Here is an 18,048-nt window from a genome sequence, read left to right as displayed (position 1 = left end):
ATGAGGTTAAGAACAGTCTAAGTACAGATCAAATATATCTTCTTAGAGCATGCTTAGCAGTGCAGCAAGGTTATACAAATAGTGATGAAATGAAGTCTTTACAGAACGCAATGCCAGGAAATTTAAACCATGCTAGGTGGCTGACAAAAGCCAACACAATTTTGAGATTGTATATGTCAAAAGAAGTCTGTTCCCCATCACTATACAAAATTGTACGCTTTATAGTAAATGTTTACTCTCCTTCATGGTTCAATATCAAGAGTCATCCTTCTTGCGCTGATGGTGCAAAGAACTTTTTTTACTTGCTGAAGCAGTGTCATGAGCTTGGAGCAGAAGATTGGAAAATATTAGAGCCTGTGTTGCAGAACAACAACTACTTTGCCCACTCCGAAAACATTCTTCTTTCTGGTGTTTGTGACAATGATGATTCTGTGCGACATTTCTGTTGTGAAAAAATAATTAATTTGAGAAGTACTTCGTGTAGTTCTTCTGTGCGTGTTTTTGATCAAAAACACGCACAGAAGTCAAGTATCAAGCTAAACGCCAATGCTTTGACTTATGTTGATATGATTGACTGGACTACAGCTAACCTCACACCACCACCGTTGCTAGCAGCTATTGAAAGTGAAAAACTTCAACACTGTCAGTTTGATTTCATTTTTGGTATACCCTATCACTCTCAGGCAGTTGAGCGTGCTATCCAAGATATCTCTGCAGCAAGCTCAACCGTTTTTGGGCATGAATCGCGACATGGAATGATTTTACAGTGTACTGCATCAAGAACAGAACTACCTAGTGTTAGCTGTAAATCAGACTTTTTGTAAATTACGTTTGATTATATTGTTTCATTGAACTAATAATATCTAGAACTTCACCATTTAAGTGAATTTTATGTTTCGACGTCGATAACACCCCCTTATTGTTGACAGGGCCGCAATTAAGGGGGTGCATCTTTTTTTGTAACTTTTTTTTATAGTAAGCAAAAAATACTTATAAAACCCCCCAAAAAATACTTTTTTGCGCTAGCCATGGATATGGACTTTGTATCATATTAAGTGCTTGATGAATTTCTTATATTTTTAGCTATAAGCCATTAAAGGGTAAAACTTTGCGGTAAAGTTGCAAGTACAAGACACCTGTTGTTTTAAATGTTTTTGGCCTTTTTACAATAAGTAGCACCTAGAGCAACTTTTTAGACCATAGCCAGGTTAGCAACTCTAAAAAAAAAAAGTATAACCCGCCCTAATATATATGTATATATATAAATGTATATATATATATGTATATATATATACAAATATATATATATATATATGTATATATATATATATATGTATATATATATATATATATTTTTGTATATATATATATATATATATATATATACATATATATATATATATATATATATATATATATATATATATATATTTATATATATATATATATATATATATATATACACATACATATAGAACAAAAATAATATTTGTAAAAGTTTGGTTTTAGGTCACAGAAAAACAAGATATAGAATTATATGAAGAATATCAAAAAAATATTTCTCCTGATATTTCTCTCAATGACAACTATAATCCAGTTAATGTTAACTTTACTTTAAAACAAGACAATGAAATTAAATTGTTGGTTGAAAGGCTTCTAAAGGATAAATTAGGTGTCTATGCTTTCCTTGTAACACGATTTTTAGAAAAGAAGTCACGAAAAAACACTATGTCAATAAAAAACACAGCAATGGCTAGTATGAGGTAATCATATAGATTATTATTTTGTTGAGCAGCAAAAGTTTGGATGATAAATTAATAAAAATAAATATAAACTAGTTTTATTTTATAGGTTTGGGATTTCACCTGCTGCAACTGCAGCAATTGCTACAAGTTATCTGCAAGATTTAATTGAAGCAGAATTTCTCACCCCTGAATACTCTTACCTTGCTTGTGATCCTTCTAAGTTAATGAGAGCGAGAAAAAAAGTCATGGTAGTAGCAAAGAATAATGACAATTTCAATTTTCCAAAAGCAGATAATATTGGCATTTACTTTGATGGAAGAAAAGATTTAACAAGAGCGATGATAAATGATTCAAATGGACAGCTACATCCTATTATTATGAAAGAGCAACACATTACTGTGACTATAGAACCTGGTGGTCGATATCTTGGTCATTTTACTCCAATTGCACATACTCATTCAGATAAGCCAGCTAAAAAGATTGCTGAAGGTGTTTATAATTTGCTGCAACAATATAATCTTACTGAATCATGTTTAGTACTTGGAGCTGATAGTACTTCAATTAACACCGGCTCGAAAGGTGGTGCTATAACACATCTTGAAAAGCTGTTAGGTCACAAATGCCACTGAGCCATATGCATGCTTCATTCATTCTTATTTTGTTTACAATTTTACTTTAAACTTTTTTTTGACATTAAAGTTAAAAACAGACTTGAAGATGCTTCCAATCACATTCTGTCTCAATTGAGAATTCTTAGAAATCAACCTGTTATAGTAAGAGAAATTGTGACTCCCTACATCCAGTTAGGCGCTTGGTATGCGAACCATGAAAGTTTATTAATCTCTTTATTATCTATTAATAATGCAGAAGACCGCAACTTTGCAGTTGACCGAATTTTGAAACAAAGGGGTAATGATATCCTTGGAGACATGCGAATCAGACCAAGAAAAACACCTAAACTGAACTTTGCAGCAACTACTCTTAAAGAGCTAGTCAAATGGGAAAATGGTGTGGTACAAGAACCTGTTTTTACTTGCTCGCTCACTAAAGATAAGTTGGTAATGCTAAGATTGACACCTCTAATAACTCCTTCTGTTAAAATTCATACTCAAAGTACCGAGCGTACTGTAAAACAAGTGACATTAGCATCCATGTCAGTAGTTGGACCAGATGCAAGAGAGTAGTTGGGCCAAATGTCCAGAATCTGCATCGCTGGTAGGGTTCATGCAAGATAATGACTTTGAAACATGTATCAAAAAAAATTGCAACTGGTCTAAAAACATTATTTGCATTTAATATTTCATCGCAATGAAAAAGAAGGACATGTAAAACATAATAAAGGACAAGTGTGACAAATAAGATTTTACTAAATTTTGCAATTTCTAAAAGTAAAAATTTGGGTATCAAAACTTTTTCCAATCAAAAATATTTTTAAGTAAACCCTATTTAAAATTTGATTTTACATAAGAATACACCTTTTCTTAAGCTTTTAGAAGAAAAAAAAATTCTCGCTGTACCCTAATGTCTAGGACACACACACTATGACAAAACACAGACACACAAAACATGACAAAAAAAAGCTAGTAAAGTTAATTAATTATTATTATAAAATATAGCTAGCAACATTTACCAACATAATCAATAAAATTATAGGCAACTCTACAAACAATTATAATTTACCTCCATGAATAATCAAGCAGTTACTAATGAAAACAGCAACATGACTTGATCTTGCTGTAAAAACTGTTAGTTTAGAAGATACTGTATACCATAAATTTAAACCAGTGTTAAACCTATATGGTATTGAACATGATTCACCAAAAAAATCATTTCCACATACGCAACTTTTTAAATCCTGCAGTAAAAGTAAAAACAAAAACTTAATAAAAAACAAGATTTTTTTTTAAGGTAAAATACAAAATAAAAAGATAATCTTGAAAAATATGTTTCAAAAAAATCGATAAATAACACTAAATTAAGATATGATGGTTTATGACCACTTATTTCATATCTTTCTGTTTTAACATTTAAGAAAAGTGATGATGTTAGTATATTAGTATCATTAATAGTAACAGACCGGGGTTGATATATAACTGGGACCAGGACCCGGTTTGATAAAATACTAAAATGAGTCTGTTACCAATGCTGCTGGAAAGTTGATATATAGTAATAGTATTTTTTTTAATTATTTATAAATTTATAACTTTATATTTATTTATCTCTGCACACTTGGCATTGTATGAAACATTGATGATATCATAATATCCATCTGATTGGGCTTGATCACAAAGGATATTTTTCATATATATAAATATAAAAGAACTCAAAAAAAAAACATTTTTGCCATAATAAAAAAGGAACTTTTTTAAGTTATAATGTTAGCATTTTGTATGTTTCTGCCACTTTAATATTGATATTTAAAAACTTTATAAAAATCCTATATTAAAACACTACATACCTAAGTACACATAGAAAGAAACAGTGAAAGTACTCCTATACTTAGATAATGACCTTTTATGGTTTATTAACATGCAGTAGTGGTGTAATAGTAGAGTTCAGAGATTATCCAAATCATAGTTGTTAGTCCTTGGCCTTGCTTTAAGGCCAAAAATTAAGACCTTGGCCTTGCCTTAAGGCTAAAAAAAAAAAAAAGGTATTGGCCTTGACTTTTTTGGCATTGGGCTTCCACCTTTTCTTTAAGATTTCAGAACTTTCTTTTGTGTTTGCATTTTAAAAATTTTACTACAGTTGATTTTTTTTACAAGAGCTATTTTCGTTTACTTGAAAGCTTTAGAATTTAAGTGTGTGTTTTATGATATGGTTTAAATTGCTGTTTTTGGCTAGCCATTTTAAAGCAATAATCAATAACATGATTGGTTAGTGAGAATTTATTACATGTATATATTAAGTCATGATATACCTTAATGTTTTTTATTAGTTAAAACATTTAGAAATTTAAAAAAAGATTTTGAAGGTTTTTTGAATTAAAATAGTTTTTATTAACGGGTGATGCGGAAGTTATTGGACAAAATAAAAACGTCAATAACTTATTAATAAATAAAAAAAAAACTATTATTATACTTTTTTTAAATAAAGCATTTATCTTTTAATAAAAATATATTATTTTTTATATGAAAAAACACCACCATCTGCAATTGATCTCAATTTTGCTCTGACGCCTTTCATATGCGACTGTAAAAAGTTTAAATCAATTTCTTGTAGTTTTAGTTTAATGCGATCAATCAAAACTTGCTCTGTTGAAGCTTGCCAATCTCCCTCGTAAACCTTCTGTGCTAAATGTCCCCAAAAATTTTCAATTGGTCGTGTTTGAGGCACATTTGGGGGATTGGATTCTTTATCAACGTAATAGACATATTGGTTCATCCAATTTAGAGAATCTTTAGAATAATGAGAACTTGCTAAATCTGGCCAAAATAAATAGTTAAAGTCTCCATGATACTTGTGAATAAATGGAAGAAGTCGTTTTTTCTAAACATTCATTAATATACATTGATGAATTGATCGCTACACCCTTGGAAGTGCGAAACAATGGCTTGGACATACCACGGTCAGATATGGCTATCCACATTAATAATTTTTTTGGAAATTTTTCTTTTCCTATAAAATGAACACTTTCTGGGCATGTCTTTTTGTTGTTTGTGTAGTATCCAGAATTTCCAGGCATGTTGTCCCCTGCAAAACAAAAGTATTTTTCGTCATCGATGACTAGAAGCAATTTTGTGTTATAGAGTTGGTTAACTAGTTTCCTGCTTCTTTTCTTTGCCTTTATTTGTTTTTCTATAGTGTATTTTGGAGACTTTTCACGTTTTCTATATTTAATATTCGTTTTTTTTAACTGAAAACCAATTGTCAATTGATTTACACCGAATTTAATACCTATTTTTCTCTGACTGACCCCTTTTCGATTGTTGACAAGTCTCGTTAATTCAGCTTTTTTTCCTCTAGTCCAGGATGTCGGACGACCAGGGTGCTTTCTATCAGAAAACGATTGAACAGTTTCAAGTCTTTTTAGGTTATCATATATTGTACTTCGAGCAAATCCTTCCTTTTCAAAATGATTTACGATTTATTTATTTTTTATATTAGGTTTATTTACAAAAAGCATTTTTAGTCGCTTCAAAAAGATTCTCGTTCAGCTGCATTTAACCTCATTTTAAATAATTGTGTTTCAAATAATAAAGTTTATATTTTATAAAACGTTTATGCCTAGGTATAAAACCACAAGAACTAATTATTATGCTCAAATAATGAAATTAGGATTTGTCCAATAACTTCCGCATCACCCGTTATATTTAAATTGTAATTTTTTTTTTTATATATATATATTTATACTGTTTCTATTCAACTTATTTAAATCTGTTTAAAAAAGTTGTTAGTAAAGTATATTTAATATAGTTTTTAAAAATAATTTTAAATAATTTAAACCATTTACCTGGTTTTATAATTTTAAAAACCGAAAACAGGTTTTTTGAGATTTTCCAGTTTTTGCCGAGCCCTGGTACTTTATAAAAAATATTTTTTTCATACTATGGTATATTTTTCATACTTTTATGTCATTGGTAACAAACTCTTGAAAATAAAAAAAAAAAGAGCAATTTTGAATTTCAAAAAGCAATCTTGGTATGTGAAAGACACCTTCCTAAAATTTTCTCATTTTTTACAACTTTTCACTTATATTTGCTTAATTTGTTCTCTTTTTTTTTTAGTTTTTTAATTATATTTTCTTAATTCCCATTTGAATCATAAATAAGCCATAACCATAACAAACTCAGCAAAATTGTTTTCTCTTGGTATATTTAAATTGTCTATTATATTGTTTTCTTGACCTTAATGAGGAAAATATTAATTCTAATCAGTTATTGCAATTTTAATTTTAATAAAACTAATTATTATTTAATGATTGTAAATGTAAAAACATTTATATTTCAACGTTAAAGAAATTTTTACAGTTGAGGAAAAAATAAAGTTTCTTGTTTTCATGAAACTCAATTTTATTTGATTTAGTTTAATTTAATTCAAAGTGTTTATTTTTAATTTTTGTTTTTTGATCTCGAGTTGATGTTAGAGTTTAAAGATAAAATACAGATTATAAGTCTTGGTGTCATACTGATATTTATTACAGAGTTTCATATGTAATGTTAAAGTCTTGGTGTCATACTGATATTTATCACAGAGTTTCATATGTAATGTTGATGTTAGAGTTTAAAGATAAAATACAGATTATAAGTCTTGGTGTCTGATATTTATCACAGAGTAATGTTAATAGGTAACATTACAATAGAAACACTATGTTTATCACGCTTGATTGAGTAAAACTCCTCTTCCCGCATAATCCTAAACTTTATAGTACCTTTTTTTTGAAATTCTTGCAACCACGCACAAAAAATTTGTGTAAGTATGCAGGAAAAATTAATAAGTACTAAGTTTGTAGCAATTAATTAATTAAAAATTCAATTAAGTAATTTAAAAAGTTAATCCTCGATTAATAAGTAAAAGTTTATAATTTATGTGCACTTTGTAGTGAACCATAAACTTAAAATTCAAGCAAAGAATTAATTTCTTATAAAATTCAAGCAAAGACTTAATTTCTTCCAAGTTTGCTCAAAAATTTATCTTTGTCTTATTTAGTGTGGCTTTATATGATTTATATGAAATATGAAAATTACTAAAAACATAAAAGTGTTATACAACATTTAAAGTAAAATTGGAAATTTATATAAAACATACCTGATCACATTTACTACCACCAAGAATACTACAATTGTTCGGACAATAGTTAAATTCACAACTAGTTCCTATTTGGTTTTCTTTACAATTGCATTTTCCGTTAGAGCAAATACCACTATCAGAACAGTTATTTGGACATGAATTAATTGAATAAACAAGTAAAAAACTGGACTTGGAGCTTTCAGTATAAAAGTATAAATAAATCTAAATTAATAATAATTTAAACAATATCTTAATTGAACAAAAAAACAATTTATTACATTTATAAAATAAATAATACAAAGTAATTTTAAAAAACTTATAACATACAAAGTATATTTTTTGTAATTAAATAATTACCTAGGAACTTGCAAGCATTTGTTCACATTTAAAATAGCAAATTATAACCATTTCTTATGCTAAGTATAAATGTTTCTTATGTTAAGTGGTAATGTTTCTTATATAAGTGTATATGTAAGTATATAAGTATGTAAGTATATAAGTATATAAGTATGTAAGTATATAAGTATGTAAGTATATAAGTATGTAAGTATATAAGTATGTAAGTATATAAGTATGTAAGTATATAAGTATGTAAGTATATAAGTATATAAGTGTTATAGTAAGTATATTATGTTTCTAATGTTTCTTATATCTTGTTTCTTTTATCAAGTATCAATGTTTCCTATGTAAAGTATCAATGTTTCTTATGTTAAGTATTAAAGTTTCTTATTTTAAGTGTTAATGTTTATTAAACTAAACCTTTTTAGGTTTAGAATTAAAACTTTTTTTCTAGTTTTGAAAAGAACTTTTAACACATTAATTTTTTTAAATTAACCATATGTTCAAGACAGTGATTTTATAAAACTGTCTATAATAAATTTTTTAAAGGTAATAGGGGTTACTACTCCCCCTAAGAAATGTCAAATGCCATAAAATTCTTGACAAATTTTTTAAAGAAATAGCAAAATAAAAAAGATGATTCTAAAAATAATATATAATTTAAAAAAAAAAAGAACAATAAAATTTCTATTATTTTTAAAAACTTTCAAACAGTTAAAAACTGTTTTTAAAAACATTAAAAAAAAAATGTATAGATTTCATTTTAATGTTTATTTTAATTTGCAGCATAATTCATTTTTTTTGGTGGTTTAAATGTTAATAAAAAAATTTACTTTTTAGCAATTAAAGTTGTCACACAATTTTTTTTTTAATATAAAATACGAAAACAACTTTTTTAAAGAAAAGTAACTGAATTAGTTTCTAATGAATTATTTTTTTATTTAGAAAACAAAAATGTGTTTATTATTATTTTAAATGACGTGTTTATTTTAAATATTCTATTCTGTTAGTTGCAATGACCATCAGAGTAGCACTTTTAGATGACTATTTTGTCAAAAGAATTAAACTTCTACCAATACAGGACCATACTGGTCCTATCAATTTGCCTTTATCTTCAGAGTCTTCATCCAAACAGTGTTGGCAAACTTTGGCATTCACTCAAAATTTTTAAAACAAACGCATTAATCCAGCAATTTATTTGTTATAAAAAAATAGTTACTAAAATTTAAAATGCATTTTCAACAACTTTAAAAGAAACCAAGCTAAATTGTGATTACTTTCATCAATTTCATTACTTTACAGTTAAATAACTAAGTACGCTATTAAAGAAAGTAATTATGTTTTACTGTGGTTTTTACATGTGTTTACAAAAGCATGCCAAATTTTACCTAAAATGTATGCATTTTTAAGACATTAAAAGAAACCATGCTATAACATTTCTCTCTACAAAAACGTGCCTTCCTTTTTAAATTTTCTTTATCATTAAAGTGAAGTAATGTTTGTTTGCTCACTAAAAACACTCTTGAATGATTTGAAAAGAATTTTTAAGTTTTGCTGAAATATATATAATCTAATAGAATATATAGAATTATTTTGTTTATTATAGTTTAATTTATTATTACAGTATTAATATGATATTTTTATTATTAAATACATAAAATTAAAAATATAATATGATATTATTTTATTTTTAAGTATTTGATAATAACTTAATATAATAACTTATTAAATACTTAATAAGATATTATTTTTAAAGATTTAAAAAAAGAAATGCCAATACAACTCTTATTTTATTTTTAGTTTCCGTTTATTTTAATTTTCTCAAGTTTATACATTTTTTTAAGTAAATAAATTTAATGAACTAAATTAAGAAAAATTCACTATTATGTATCAATGAATAACCGTTTACAACCATTAAGTTATTGCATATTAAGGCCGTTTTCCACAAGACAAAATATTTGAGCGAAGCGAACTTTTTCGTTGATAAGCATGGGCAGATTAAACATTTCTGCTAATTTTTCTGATCAATTGCTGCAGCGAAAAAAAAAAGTTAGATTTATTTCCACTTTTTGCAGATTGTTATGAGCGAAAACCAATCATATTTAAAAAACTATATCACGTAAAATCAATAGTAAAAAAAAACGAAGCACATTGTTAAATGGCAAACAACAATTAGCAACAACAATAAACAAAATGCTCAACTTGCTGTTCTTATATAATTAAAATTCACCCTTAAAGTTGGCAAGCATTAGTAAATTCATCAAATAAAGATGAATTTACTCATCAAATAAAGATGAATTTACTAATGCTGTCAATTCCAAAAGTTTTTTTCACAAAAAGGTTTATCTTCTTTCAGAGTTAAACCATCTACTACTTCTTGCAGTAACAGGTTTTCCACAGAAGTGTTCCTATTAGAAGTTAACATTTATTTTTTTAAACATATTAAAAAAATATTATATCTCATACTATTTTTATATTTATATATATATTTTTTTAAAAGCCTAAACTTATAGCTGCCATTTTATTATTAATAACAAAAATAGTAGCGCTAATAATAATGATGTGGAAATTAAGACGGCATTTTGTCATGACGAAAAAATTTGCTTCACGCAACTTTTTTTGTCTTGTGGAAAACGGCCTTTAATTAAATTTGCGTGCACTTTGCAAATACATGAAAATTGTATTAAAAAAATAAAAAGTTGATAAAATTCAATAAGCACCTTTGATATATCTAATAACTTATTAACTATAATAACAATTATTTGAAAATAAAACTAAAATTTAATAAAAGATTATTTGAATAAAAAAAATCATTTTAAAATAAAACCTTATTAGACATATACCAGGCTTTGTTTAAAATAAAAAATGCTTAACGCATTAGCCTAATGTGGATTTGATGTCATATAATTCTCTTTATTTTTTATTTTTTAAAGACATTAATTTTTTTAAATTACTACAACAATATTATTTACCACAAAAAGAGTTGAATATTATTTAACGGCTTTTTTATTATTACTATAAGGGAATGTTTATTTTCTTTTATATTAATTTTTTTTTAATATTAAATAATTAAAATATTACATTTTTAAAAATGTTTGATACTGACGAATTTCTTCCTTTTCTCGGCATTTGCATAAATGAACTAAAATATGCTAAACTTTTGAATTTTTAAATGATTATTTCTTAAATTTCTAATTGTGGCTTTGCAACTACAAATGATTTTTTATTTAAAAAAAATTAGAGATTAATAAATAAAAAAAATTACGTTTATTTATTTACTTTATTTATTAAAAGTTTATTATTTTATTTACGATTTTGTTGTGAAAGCAAAGATTATATTTCTAAACATCATTTATTAAAATTATATCACTGTATATATCATTTATTTAAAAATAATCATTGCGTTTTAACTTGCATTTAAAAAAAAAAGTTTAACTTATATTTTGTGCAAATTTTTGATGCAACCGTTTATTTAAAAGTTAATTTTGAGTAAAAAAAAAAAATGTTTCGGAAGGAAAACCGAAAAACAATTGCAATAAAAATGAGCTAATTTTTTTTTAAGTATAAATAAAATTTAAATATTGAACAATATTTAGTAATATTTTTAAAGAAATTGACAGTTGAGTTAAACCCAAGCATTAACTTTAGTTTTAATAAACATAAATATATTTTTTAAATCAAAATTAAATTATATATTTTTTAAATCTAATTTAAATTATGCTTTTTTTTTATCAGAATAAAAGTATATATTTTTATTAAATTAGTTTTAAATTAAATCATATATATTTTTTCAGAATTAAATTACATTATTATAATCTTTGTTTTATGCTTAAAGTCTTAGCGTTTTTCAAGCAAAAAAATCAATCATTACAATAAAATTAAAACAAAACAAAAATAAATTTTAAACTTTATTTGAGTTTTTTTCATTAGTAAATAGTGCTTATATCAAACATAATTGTCATTCAAACTTTTTGTAACAAATATTTTTAGATAATTGTCATTGAAAAATTTTAACATTACTTTTTTAAAAGAGTTTTTAAATATTTCAATTTTTGCTGGCAAAGGTTTTAATTCTTCATAAATATATTTTTAAGAAAATTTATAAAAGTTATCAAAGTGATACAGGAAAATGTAAAACCATTTTATGAAACTTTCATTTAATTTTTTTATTCATAGAAAATTTATATTGCAATAACAATATTACATTTAGAGACAGATCTACTTTTATTATATATATACTTTTTATGCTTGAAACAAAGCTGATTTAAGTGCAAAATGGAAATTAGTATCATAGTAACAATATGTTACTATGTAGTACATAGTAACAATATGTACGCTACTTCATGCAGTCCTAGTGTGTCAGCTTTACATGAAATGCAAAAAAGTGCGATTTTTTTTAAAAACCAAAATTGCTCACTGCTTATGTAAAATCACTTAAGCAGGGTTGGACAAGAAGGGCGTGCGATGGCACACTGTAACTGACCATGCTTATAATTTTTTTCTTTACAATTTGACTACGGCAGTTTTGAAAAAAAATTGTTACATCATGAATAACTTTAAAGGAAGGCTTTAAATAAAATAAAAAATTTATAATAGTGATTGTTTACAATAAATGCATTTTGTGTAAATTAACAATAACAAATAATAATAACATATAATGTTTGAAACTATTTTTCCATGTCTTTCTAAAAATCTTTTGAAAGATAATTTTTTAAGTTACTTAAAATTATGAATAAGTTAAATTAAATCTTCTGTTGCAATGGAATGATTTAACTGCTTTATTTTTTGTTTGTTTGTTTGTTTCTATTTTTACAAAGAACTGCTTAAAACTTTTTTTTTTAACTTGACAAATTAATCAGAGAATAAAATGATTAAAAATCTCTTTTTTAAATAGACTTTAGTATTTTTTTAAACATTTTATTTTTTTTTGCAACTTTTTGGAAAAAATAAATGTTTGTACAATCTAAAAATAATAATATATAAGACTTTTTAATAATTTAAACAAAATTTGTTCCTTCATTAACCAATCATTAGAAATTATTTGTTTTAAACGCGATTAAAAGCGTAACAAAAAGTAACTTACAAAAAGTAAAAGTTACTCGCGTTAAGTTTATTTTTTTGAGTTTTATTTTAGTGCTTCTATTTTTTTTTTCGTAAGGAATTGGTTTTTTTTTTTTAAATTCCTAGTTTAAGTTTAGCTAGCGTTTCTTTTAGTGCATTTCTAGAATGTTTAAAAATCATCTAAACATCTGAACGTCATTGTCAAGTTGTCAAAAAATAAAATCATTTACATGGTCAGCAATAGTGCTCTAGTTTTGATTTTCAATTTTTTGCTTCATGTAATAAAATCTTTGGTAAGATGGACAAAAAGAAACGATACGAAATAGATATCGACTACAACAAAAATTACAATCTTTAATTAATTTAATTAATAAATTGATTAATTTACTTTTAATTAAACCATTTATTATTAAACTTATTTTAGTAGTATGACGTTAAAATTTTTTTTTCAGTATTTTCACCCAAAAAAAAAAATACCAAAGAAACTATTACACAAGACTGATTATTATAGCGGATGACTCAAATAAGAAATAAAAACTGATTCAGTTGCCCACAAGGCAACTGGGAAAAAACTGGAGGGTACACCGGTGAATTGATTACTGGTTATGTCAAACCTCAGATAACTCGAACTTTATTATGTCAAACTGTTTTTTTGTCCCCTTTCAGCAAATTTCTTTGGTTAACTCGAACATTTTGTATGGGAAATTAGGAAATCATAATAACTTGATTAAAATTTTTTTTAAAAAGTCATTCCATATTAAACATAATTAACAGTAGTCTAATATTTTCTATATTTTTTCGTTGTATTCAGATATGAATAGAATAATAATTAGATCAGAATAGAATAGATCATTATCAAACGTAAAAAAGTGCTATAATAAAACTGTTACAAAATAAATCTTAATAAAATAACATTAAAAAAGCAACTGTTTTAAAGTTTAAAAAAAAAGATTGCTAGATTTTAGACACAATATTATTACCAAATAATAAGGAAGTCATTGTGTTGCTAAACTCTTTTGAATGTTATTTTTTAAGTGTAAAAAGTGAATAATACTATATGCAATTTATTTTACTGAAATATTTTTCATGTTTTTGTTAGTACAATAGTGTATATTAAATGATTATAATGATATGTGAGTGTCAATGACTCACAAACAACTTGAAAAAGTGATGAAAAAAGTGATGAAAAAAGTAAAAAGAATTAAGAGAAAATTGGTGGACACCTGATTGGTGGACTGTATTACACCTAATTAACCCAATACACAATGAAATGAAATAGAACCAAGAAAAGTTTTCAGAAGTTGACCCAAATTCCAAAAAGAAATCCAGAAAAAAAAAGCTCAAGAAGACTTCAATTAGACATAAGAACCCGGTCTTAAGTGAAGAACAATATCTGGTTCCAATTAAGAAGAACATCATCAAAAAACAGTTGTGACATTCTTAAAGCCCCATCTATCATTCAATAATATTAGATAACTAAATTAGTTATCTAATTAAGTTATCTATTGATTAGCTTATAGTTACAATACCATTGGTAAAGATATAGAAATAATGCATACCAAATTTAGTATGTCACAGCTAAAAAATATTGTTTTTAAAAATCAATGTTACCCCCCCCCCCCCCCAATCTATCATTAAGATTTTAACTCTTTATTACACTTTTTCCAAATACTTTATAAAAATAAAATTTTATAATACTTTAAAATTAAGCAAGAAAATTAATTTTATAAACTAAATAGTTGGTTATGTACTTTACAAATTTTTATAAAACAAGCCAATAAATATATATTTACAAACAAAAAATTAATGATTTTCACTATAAATTTATTCATTCAAAAACTATTATTAACTACTTTTAACTATTAAAATCATAACAGATTGATATTAAAAAAATCTTTAAAAAAGTTTTGCTTAAATGGAATAAAGACTGGAGCTAAACTAAATTAAAATTACCAGATTTAAAATAAAACTTAAACATTTTTATCTTCACAACAACAAAATGTTGCTGTGCATTTTTAATGGTGCATGTCACAGTGTTCTTTAATTCTTACAAAAGAAGTTGATGCATTACAACTCAATTCAATTTAAAGATTAGAATAATAAATAACTTTTTATTTTATAAAACTAAATGTTTTCTTTTGTATAAACACAATTAAAGATTGATAATTGACCAAATAAATTAATAAGTGTTTAAAAAAATTGCAAACAAAAAATTAAAATGGTAGTCACGAGGTAAAGCATAAGTGGCGATGACATTTGTCTGACGGGATAAACTAGTTATTAGTGCTGATCTTTATTGAAACGCCAGTAATAATAGACACGACTCTGAGGAGATGTTTATTACTTGATCACTACACAAATTATATTTAGGTATTAGCATTAATGTTTTTTCCCCCCATTTTTAGACTTTACATTGTTTTATGCATACTTTCTATTTTATAGTCTATTAATTGTTTTGTATGTTGTCGTTTGGTGATATATTTGTTGCATGTCTTTGTTCATCTTAAGTTTTTAAAAAATTTATATATAAATTAAATTTTTTGTTTTTTTTGTTTTGTTTATTGTAACTATTGTTTAGGTGTATTGTCTGTCTTATTTTTGTAATCTTATAAGTACATTTTTAAATATTCTTTTATTAATCTTTATTTTTGTCTTGACAACAGTCAAAATAAGCTTTTTTCAAAAAATAATTCTTCTCTATTTTAATGTACTTCATTTTTCGTTCTGGCGTTCACTGCTCACGTGTGACCATTCGGCGAATTTATATGCCAAAGTTTTTAAGTAATATAATTTACAAGTTCCTCAGGTTGTTCATTTATGGTGATATACCAAAAATCATAGAAGATAACTTAGGTAAGATATTAATAATATTTGAGTCTCTTAAAGAACAGCTGGACTTATATCTAATGCTACAACACTGCATGTTTTAAAATTTAAAGATGTTTCTAACCTGATTTTTTGAGCTGGTAATAGATACATCACGATGACGCCCACTCATTGACAAAACAAGTTTTGATGTTGAAGAGTTTCCATCAAAAACAAAAAAAGACTCGTAACCAAATTCAGTATCAAAGAATAGAAATTTAATAGTAATTGTTGTCCCTATTTTACCTAGATAAATTTTTTTTTAATAAATAAATATTAATCTACTTATTTCACTTGATTCTAAAAATATCTAGAGTATAACACAATAAGCAATATAATAATATAAAATATGTTTATACAATCTAAAAGATTATTTCAAAATATAGTTTATTGAACAAACTATTAAAAATCAAATTAAAATTACTTTGTATGGCTAGGCTAATAAAATCTTAATGAATAATAATAATAAAAAAAAGATAAACCAGTAAAAATAAAAGCTTAAAGTTAATATATTTCATTAATTTAGAAACGCCTCAATAGTTCAAACCTTTTTTTTAATTTAAAACCTGATTTTTTTAATTTAAAAACATCTTAATTTATACTTTATAGCTAATAAACTTTCACCTATCTTAACATTAGTGTAGCACTTAGGATGATTTAATGTTATATATATGAGGTGGAACTGTTAGTTCGATATTAGATGCGGTATTGGAAATTATCAAAGTTTCAAATTTTTAAATAATTAAATTTCAAAGTAATTAAGCTTGGATTAAATAGCTTTAAAACTCTGATCTTCTCTAATTTCAATAAAGTGAAACACTATTGAATTAAAAAAAAAGAAATTTTTTTTTTAATTTAAAAGTGTTTCACTTCATAGAAATTAGAAAAGATCTTTTTCTAAACTATTTAAATTCTAATTTTTTTTTAATAATTTATTTTTTCAACTTTATATTTTGCTCAAAACAATTTTTAATAACAGTTACAACTGTAATAACTGATGAAAGTAATAACTTGTTTTCTAAAGTTTATTTAAGATATAAATATAACATGTCTTGGTACTTGGGGATCCTTTTAAAACTTCTGCTTTTGTCTTGATTGCAATTAAGCTCAATTTAAGAAGATTTGTTCTTGATTTTTAAAATGAAAAGTTTGGCCTTTGTCTTTAAAAAGCCTTGGTCTTGAAGTATAAAGACTTAATCATGATTTTCAAGACTAAAATTAAAAAAATTTTGGTCTTGAAGATCATGATTAAGTTTTAATTACCTAAATTTAAAAAAAAAAAATTAGGTACAAATTATTTTCAAATTTTATATTATGCTGCATAATATACCGAAAGTTATGACCATCATGCATAATTTATGCATAGGTATTAACTTGCTATTTTCTTAACAGTTGAATCAGTTTTAACAGTGTATTCATGAAATGAAATTGAGAAAAATTCTTTGGTTCATGAAAATGCTATTAAAGGTTCACATCTTTAAGGTAAATTGATGTTTGGTGGAATTTTATATATAGAAAATCTTGTCTTGCATCCAGTACATCCTATGTACATTTATTTTAATGTTATAAAAGGCACACTCATTGAAATTAAATGCGAGAGTGAGTAAAATCTGCAAAATAATTTTATATAAAAGTCAAAAAGTGTTTTATCTTGAAAATATAGTTTTTTTGGTCAATAAGAAAAGTGTGTTGACACTTAAAATATAAGACAACTGTGCTGACACTGAAGTGAAAATCTATTGCAAACTATATACTAAGTATAAAAATGTCAAAAAGAACCTTTCGTATAGAGGTCAGCTAAAAAAATATTTAAAAGCTTTAGCAAATAAAATTAGTGCTGTAACTAGGGGTGGTAGATTAATCAGTATTTAAAATCAATTAATTACCAACTAATTTTCAAAAAACTAATTGATCTATCTAAAATCTATATCTATATTTATCTAAAAAGTAAATACAACTTATGATTTTATTTACCCTTTCATGATCTTAATGATCTTAAAAACCATAAGTAATAAATTAAACATAAAATAAACAGTGTTATTATTAATAGTTAATAACAATACTAACTGCTCTTTCTGAAGACATTGAACCATTTATTCTAATCATTTTAAGACCATAACAAAATTTGTCTGAACAATGAACATTAAAACACAAATACCTTCTAAATCCACATGAAGTCAACTTATCAAGAGAAATTGAAAATCTTTCTTTAGTTGGGGATATTAAGTCCTTGAGCTCTTCAGCTTGGCTATATATTTTTTGTCTTTTTCTCAAACAATTTCAGTATGTAAAAATTAAATTTTTTTGC

The 18,048-nt window shown here is 25.2% G+C and overlaps 1 protein-coding gene across 3 annotated transcripts in view; it reads right to left on the bottom strand.

Moving 5' to 3' along the window:
• Window positions 1-18,048, bottom strand: part of LOC101238689 (multiple epidermal growth factor-like domains protein 8) — a 106,068-nt gene that overhangs the window by 85,430 nt on the left and 2,590 nt on the right. For all 3 annotated transcript variants that reach the window (XM_065788189.1, XM_065788191.1, XM_065788190.1), the window contains exons 2-4: window positions 15,826-15,986; window positions 7,494-7,697; window positions 3,426-3,600 (exon numbers count right to left, since the gene is read on the bottom strand). In XM_065788189.1, the coding sequence (XP_065644261.1) occupies window positions 3,426-3,600; window positions 7,494-7,697; window positions 15,826-15,986 (540 nt within the window). The remainder of the gene's footprint in view (window positions 1-3,425; window positions 3,601-7,493; window positions 7,698-15,825; window positions 15,987-18,048) is intronic.

Source organism: Hydra vulgaris, chromosome 01 (assembly GCF_038396675.1).
Source record: "Hydra vulgaris chromosome 01, alternate assembly HydraT2T_AEP".
NCBI classification, from domain to species: domain Eukaryota; kingdom Metazoa; phylum Cnidaria; class Hydrozoa; order Anthoathecata; family Hydridae; genus Hydra; species Hydra vulgaris.
Note: the sequence above shows the minus strand (reverse complement) of the source record. Positions and strands in the feature narration are given on the sequence as shown.